This window comes from Metarhizium brunneum, chromosome 1 (genome assembly GCF_013426205.1).
Source record: "Metarhizium brunneum chromosome 1, complete sequence".
Taxonomy (NCBI): Eukaryota; Fungi; Ascomycota; class Sordariomycetes; order Hypocreales; family Clavicipitaceae; genus Metarhizium; species Metarhizium brunneum.
The window spans coordinates 2,746,489-2,753,560 of NC_089422.1; the positions used below are offsets into that span (position 1 = coordinate 2,746,489).

The 7,072-nt window shown below is 53.2% G+C and overlaps 2 protein-coding genes across 2 annotated transcripts; both read right to left on the reverse strand.

The window, feature by feature from the left end:
• Positions 1-691: 691 nt before the first annotated feature.
• Positions 692-1,390, reverse strand: G6M90_00g008390 (uncharacterized protein; the record flags this gene model as incomplete). The annotated part of the gene is made up of 1 exon (XM_014694182.1): positions 692-1,390. One exon carries the CDS (start codon positions 1,388-1,390, stop codon positions 692-694), a length of 699 nt encoding a protein of 232 aa, XP_014549668.1.
• Positions 1,391-2,269: 879 nt separating this feature from the next.
• Positions 2,270-3,784, reverse strand: FBP26 (Fructose-2,6-bisphosphatase; the record flags this gene model as incomplete). The annotated part of the gene is made up of 4 exons (XM_066129648.1): positions 2,270-2,788; positions 2,855-2,968; positions 3,063-3,652; positions 3,700-3,784. 4 exons carry the CDS (start codon positions 3,782-3,784, stop codon positions 2,270-2,272), a joined length of 1,308 nt encoding a protein of 435 aa, XP_065985794.1.
• Between the last annotated feature and the right edge of the window lie 3,288 nt (positions 3,785-7,072).

Genomic DNA, 7,072 nt, shown 5'->3' on the forward strand with positions numbered 1-7,072 from the left:
GACCAGCATACACTTGCTTTTTTGATTTGATTTGATTTTTTCTGATTTCAAACCCCTTGCAGTTTTTTTTAGTTTTTTTCTAGTGTCTGGGGCTAGGCGCTTATCTTTCCAACCTCGAGACGGTCAGCGCCATTGTCCACGTAGCTTGCTCGACTGATACCCAGCGAGAAGTAGTGCTATGTAGCACACGCAGCTTTTGTCGAGTCCAAGTTTTACGAGGCAGGGAAGGGAAGCATGTGTGTAGGAGTGGCCACATGACATGATGAGTGTTGGATCTGGGTTGTTTCTATTATATTTCAATGTCGCGAGTTGTTTCGTTGGAAATTGGTGTCTGGTGTTTGGCAGACTTGTACAGAGGATTCAGTCACCAACAGAGAAGAGAGAACGGTGTGACACTCGACGAAGACGAAAAAAGGCGGCTGCGCATTTGGTCTAAACAAAGGTCGCCTGTATGGAGAGAGCGGGGGGGCTAATTGGGGTAATGGAGTCGTTGTTGCAATTCATTCTGTACGATATAAAACCACTTCAGCCAGGTAGCTCATGAAGGGCATGAGCTTGGTGCTATTCGGTTTCTAGCCATTATTCCTGTGCTTATAATCATAAACTATGTTTTGGCGTACACTTCAGCTCATATTCCCCAGTGGCCGCAACGTAGCCCTCAAGGCCGGGCTGCTCATATATAATATAGTATCTAGACATCTGCGTTGAGCAACGGCGCGGCGTCACCGTCTCCGACATGGCCACCACTCGAGCTCGAGGGAGCACTCGGCCCTGCTCCAGGCTCGTCGTCCATACACACGGTCAAGAAGACGCCCTGCCCGCCAGCCAGGCTCGTCTGCAAAACACCCTTCCGCTCCGCGTCTGCGGCATCCTCGTCGGCCCCCGCGTCCCTCTGCAGCTCCAAGACGCGCACCACTTCGTCGTTCAGGACCGGCCCAAGCTCAGCGGCAATCACCGGTGCCGCCGACCCCGGTGCCGCGACGACGATCCTGGCGTGCCGCCACCCCTGCGCCAGGTTCTGAAGCTCCGCCAGACGGGCAATGTCGTCCCTCAGCCGCGATCCCGTCGGTACCCCGGGGTACGTCGCGTCCGCCGCGCGGCACCACAGGCTGCGCGGGGCTTCACGCCCCGGCCCGTGGCCGTAGAAGATAATTCTGACGCGTAAACCGGGGCGCTGGCTCTCAGGCAGGGCGGCGGCACTTACCATGGGTGGTGCGGTGTATACCTGGATGACGGGCGGCGTCGCGTACACCACGGCCGGGGCCGGCACCGGCTGCACCACCGTCGTGTAGTACGCGGGTACGACTGCGGTAGCTGGCGCCCAGACGACCGGTTGGACGCACGTTGTCGGTTGGACGGCGAAGACGGGGGGCTGGAAATAGAACGACATTCTTGTTTTGCTGAAGATGGTGCTAGGTAAATAATGGTTGACTTGGAGAAAGGTCGCGGTGGCAGCTGAGCAGGGCGAACAGATGCAAACGGTGAAGAGTGTGCACAAATCTTGTCATGTTTTGGTCAAGAAATGTTTACCGTATATATATATATGTGTGTGTGTGTGTGTGTGTGTGTGTGTGTATGAATGTGTGTGTAAGAGAGAGAGAGAGAGAGAGAGAGAGAGAGAGAGAGCGAGAGGGTGTACGCAATACAACTCGATTGCGGTGATACACTATCGGCTTTCATAGACTCATCATCACCCTCGCCCGACGTTGCAAACGCATCACTGAAAAGAAAACTGCGGCCTCGCAAATATCTCTACGGCGGCTGGGACATGAATCACTACTGATGCGCAGCGCACGCAAAGGGTACCATGGTAGTACAAGAGCCAAACGATTTATTGAATGCCTACTCCGTAGTGTGAATAAATCCTTGCGCCGCTTCCACATGGTGGTATTATGCAATGTATACTCTGATACACCTCGCTCGCGATCCAGAGTCCAGACCAAGTAAACTAAATAAACACAAAATAAGTCGGTGGCATCAAGCCAAGTCCCTTGCCATGTCTTTCAAGACCCGCCAGTTCATCTATTCATTCGTCAATGCCCAGACTAATACATTTCCTCGTCATCTGTTCTTCCAATACCAATCGTCATTGGAGTAGAGTAACATGTTCCGAGCCATGCCAGGTTTTGTTCATAAGTACCTTTCCATGTTTTATTATTGCCCATATTTAATCCCATTCGCATGGGATTGTGTTGTGTTATATTTCTGATCCTCCAAAAGATGCACGCTGGTCGCTTCAGTATGGACGAGGAAATTGTGTGATCCATCGCTAAAGACTCTCGGGGGTTGGGTTCTCGTGTTTTGCTGTGCTTCCCTTTCCGCGCCAGGTGCTCACAGCAGGTATATTTGCCTCATACCGGACCTCTTCAGTTCCATAAGCTCTTGGGGTCAGCTTAATCAGTGTATGCAGCGGCACATTCATCCACGGGCTCTTAGCCTGGTCCTTCTTCATGAAATACGCGTAAATGCATCGGAGGACAGCTTGGTGAGTGACGATGAGAATATCCTCACTTCTTTCCAGCTCCATGATTATTGGCTCTAGGCGAATGACAACATCACGGTAGGATTCCCCACCACGGTATCTGTAATTATACTTGTCTTCGTCGCGCGCAGCAAAATCTTCAGGGAACCGGTCCTTTATTTCTTGGTAGGTCAGCCCATCACAAACACCCGAGTCCAATTCATCCAGAGCTTTCCACTGCAGCTGGTTGTAGTGAAGTGGAAGAAAGCGCGCGGTAGCAATAGTTCGTTTTAGCGTCGATGTCCAAACCGTTAAAGGTCGATCGTCCTTGGAATATTTGTGAGACTGTAGCACAACACAATGGCTCAGAGTGATCATTCATTAAACGCTTACCCCGACAGATTCCCGCACCAACTCAGGAAGTTTCCTGGCATATTGCTCGCCCCGCGGTGACAATAAGGTATCCCCGCCAATCCTTCCGTCCAGGTTATACATGGATTCGCCGTGCTAAAAAAAGGGAAAACAAACAAGAAAGTGTCAGTTGGACTCGGAAGAGGAAATCATGGGGCGGTTTGTTGTTTGGTCAACAGGGCCCACCTACCCGGGACAGCCAGACTGAACGAGGACGAATATGTAGATTCATGAGGTAGTAGACAATTCTACTCTGAAGATAGTCTTGAATGCGATTGATGATGACTTGCTTTCCGATATTCATGATTTTGAGGTACGTGTACTCGTCTTCATCACCGTCCTGGTCAATGGTCTTATAACTCTTCTCATAATTGCTTATGCGATTGAGAAAGTCCTGTGCGGCAGCTTCGGGGTCTTGGCCGCGATAGTCCGGACTGGTGGTTTTCACATCGCGAATGTTAGCCATGATGATTTCCTGGTCGTCACATTTACTTTCAACGAATAGAACTTCGATGCCGTGCTGGGCGCAGACATCGCTGACCCATTTTCGACGCTCCTTGGTAGAATTGGTAGCATCTAGTATCGCAACAACGCCGCCGGTGCGGAACCAAGCCAGCATGTCAGCTACGGCAGCTTCCGCGGCTGCACGGCGCTTCCGCTCACCCTCGGCGTTGTTGGTGTCAAAGAAGTCAGCGGTGGGTTGTGGCGCATCGTTGCGCCGATAATTGCCGACATTGAACGTCTGTGCCGGTATGGACAGCCATTGCAAGTACCGTTGAGCTAGGGGACCGAGTTAGCTGGCAGAATTGCATTGGAACCATCATTACCATCTTTATTCTGGACACGCAAAGGACAGAGACAGAGGATGATATCGGGGCCGAATTTGAGATACATGGCACCCGGCCCGGCCATGAGGAAAGGCCATGTCTGCATGCAACTTTAAAGCTTACCAATTTGTGCAATATAGCTTTTGCCCCGAGCTGGGAGTCCAACCATGACCACACATATTTTTGTGTCTTCAACCTGGACCCCAACACCATTGTCAGTTCTGGACGGCATGGTAACAGCGATTTAACATCAAATGTGGCGCCAGCGCACGACGGAGGTCAACGAAACGAATATCCAGGCATCCGGTAGTGGTGAAAACCGTCCAGCGCAAACAAGCCCAGTTACGATGATGACAAGGGCGCCTCACTGGGTGGGTTTGGCCTCGTCCTTGGTCTCGGCAAAGCTGGAATTCCACAAGAGAAGGGAGTAAGGGAGTATGAAAAAAAAAGGTGAAGGGGAAAGGCGAAAGGCGAAAGGAGATGGAGGAGTGAGCGAGTTGAATTGTGTCAAGTTGGGTTGATCTTGGGGCGTGAAAGTCAATGTCGGGACAGTCCCCGTTTTGTAACGACACGAGAGTGACGAAGTAAGTACGGAGCACCAGGTTGGTCGGTGATCGCGTGAGGCACTGAAATTTTCGAGGCTGCGGGGAGGGGCATTCGGGGCAATTCAGAGGCCAAGAGCGAGCCAGTCGAGTAGCTGGGTACCTGCCTAGGTGTGCCTAGGTACCTACGTGGTAGGTATAGAGAGCTGGGATCGAACTACTCGCCAGGCAAGAGCATCAGGCGGGCACGACATGCCGGGCACGGCAGCGCCCTGAAGCGCGGGGAAGGAGCGCCGAAGCGGTCGTGCGGCCAGGTAGGCGGTGGTACAGCTGCCTAGGCAAAACTGCCCACTTGACCACTTGACCACTTGAGCGTGGCCAGTGGCCACAAAGTGCCCCCAGTGGCTGCCACTAGGAGCCGAGGGCCAAGGCGCAATCCACTTGAGCGGTGCGGCGCTGGCGGGGACGTGGAGATGTGGCATCTCTGGTCAAGTACGGAGTAGTGGCCAAGGCGTCTGTCTGTCTGCCTGCCCCCCTCTGCGCCGTCGTCGAGGTTTGCCATCATGCTACTCCGTAGATGTACCCCAGATAGCGAGCCTTTCAATGTCGAGGCCGAATGTCCAAACCAGACACTTGTAGCAGCCACTGAGCACCGGAATGGCCGTTGCAGCCGAGACAGACAGCCAAGGCAAGTCTGGCCAGGCCTGGCTTGATGAGAGACGAGGCTGAGAATAACGAGTCAAGCGAGAATGCCCCAAATGAGACTCGAGAACCTGCACACCTCTGTCCCCGAGGGAATCATGCATTCCTATCCCAAGTATTCTCTTTCTTCCAAAAAAAAAAAAAAAAGGGCAATGCAAAATGCCATCTGCGGCCCGTCGCGCTCAACGGCCCATCCAGCAATGTGAACACCCCGACTATACGCAATTTTGTTCGAGTTGAGACCTCTTGAGGTCCGGGAGGAAATAAGGGCCGGCACCCCACAGCCGATTTGCGTTCTTCCGCCTCGCTTTCCCTGTTTCTAGTGACGGACAGCACATTGGCCCTCGTACAAGAGCCGTTCCCTCTCGTCCTCGCCCAGTAGATATTGTCGACTGAGCCGAGGGATACCATGGTGGTGTTTCTGGCCGCTTGGTGGGGTGGTTTGGTGGCTGGTAAAGCATGGCACTCCAAACCTATGTCAGGCACCGCGAGTCGACCGACATACCGCAACACCTCAGCTTTGCCTTCTCCACTCATGCTTGCCGTCAGCCCGAGTCGTCCCGGTACCCCATCATGACCCAAGCTGGGGAGCAAAATAGGGTATCTAAACAAGGACTTCTGCGGAATTCCAGGCGCATAGGATGTCGGTGAGGCCATGCTAATCCCTGGCTTGGAGTACACCTTCTTATACCTGCTGTTGAATGCAAAGAACCGGGTCAGACGTGACGTTGGTCTGGCCACGGAGCCGGGCCCTGTCGTCCGTTCGATCAAGCCGCCTCCCTCCGGTTGGCTAGGGGGAAAGGCTTCCCATTCGACTGATCCTTGCTGCAGGAACCAGGCGAGGCCAACACCATCAATGTACAAGAACCAACCAGGGGATCTGGCTCCGGGACTGTCCGAACAGGTGTGATATGTACATATGTATGTACTCCGCCTTTGGCTTTGCTCCAGGTTCATCCCATTACCACTCAGCTCGGGAGAAACTCCCAGTCACCATGGTTTCAAACGCGCTTCGATTCAGGTCTTATGGCACATGTTCGGAATCGATGCTTGGATTGTTGGCTGATAGACGGTACCGTTTCGTTTTGCCAATACGAGCCGCTCAATTCTAGAGTAAAGAATGAAGGCGGCAAGCAAGTTGGGTGCGAGTGGTACCTTGACCACCAACAGGCTAAGCAAAACCGCTGTTAAGCTGCTGAAACCGGCGGACAGCGTAGCCTGAATGCTTTGCTCACCGCCGATGGAGGCTATGCAGCAGCTATGCAGCTAGGGACTGGAGCGGCAGTACTCCGTGCCTCACTCGAGAATGCCTTCATACAAGTGGTGGTCCATGACACCTGTAGGAACCCGCAGTGCATCGACATCGAGGGCATGCGATGAAACGGCGCTTGCCGTGGCAGGAAATTGATGACATGGAAAGAAAATTGACCCAATATACAAGACGGTCACACACTTACCTTGCTAAAGTTCCACGTGTTGGCGCGAGCCCGACCAGAGGGTGAAGCCTTTGGCGACGGCGGTCCTGCCGCAACACCCCTCATGGTTGCGATTGAGACGTCGGTGACTCGAGGAGCTTGGTGAGGTCGGGCTGTCGACTGACTGCTTGCCGAGCTGAGTCTGGGTTATTGTTGATGGTTTGCTGCTCTGGCGAAGGATGGTTACGATTGAGACCCCAGTGCGCGCAGACGCAAGTAATGAAGCTTGAGTGTGCGTGTGCACAATCCGTGTTGATAATATTGTCTTGGCTGGGTTTTCCCTCGACCTGGTCTCCTCAGCCGTTGATTGAATGCGCCATCGGCCATCGGCCAGCCAAGCCTTTGGCGAGGGTGGGGCTTTACTATCTTTGGTTGATCGCCAGCCGATAAGCAGCGGGCCGAAGCAGGGTAACCTGCGAATCTCCCTGCGCCACCGGATCTCACGGTTGTGTTCACAGTTGCCGCCGTCTGTGCCAAGTAAAACTGGCGATGCAGCTGCGCGACGAGTTTCGACAGAACAAACCGTGCCATAAATTTTTGAGCCAGCACCCAGCATTTGCCAATTTTCTATACCTAACGGTCTTCTTGTCATTTGCACTTGATATGGGTACAAAATGGTTATACGTTCTGACTGAAAAGGAACGCAGTTGGTGA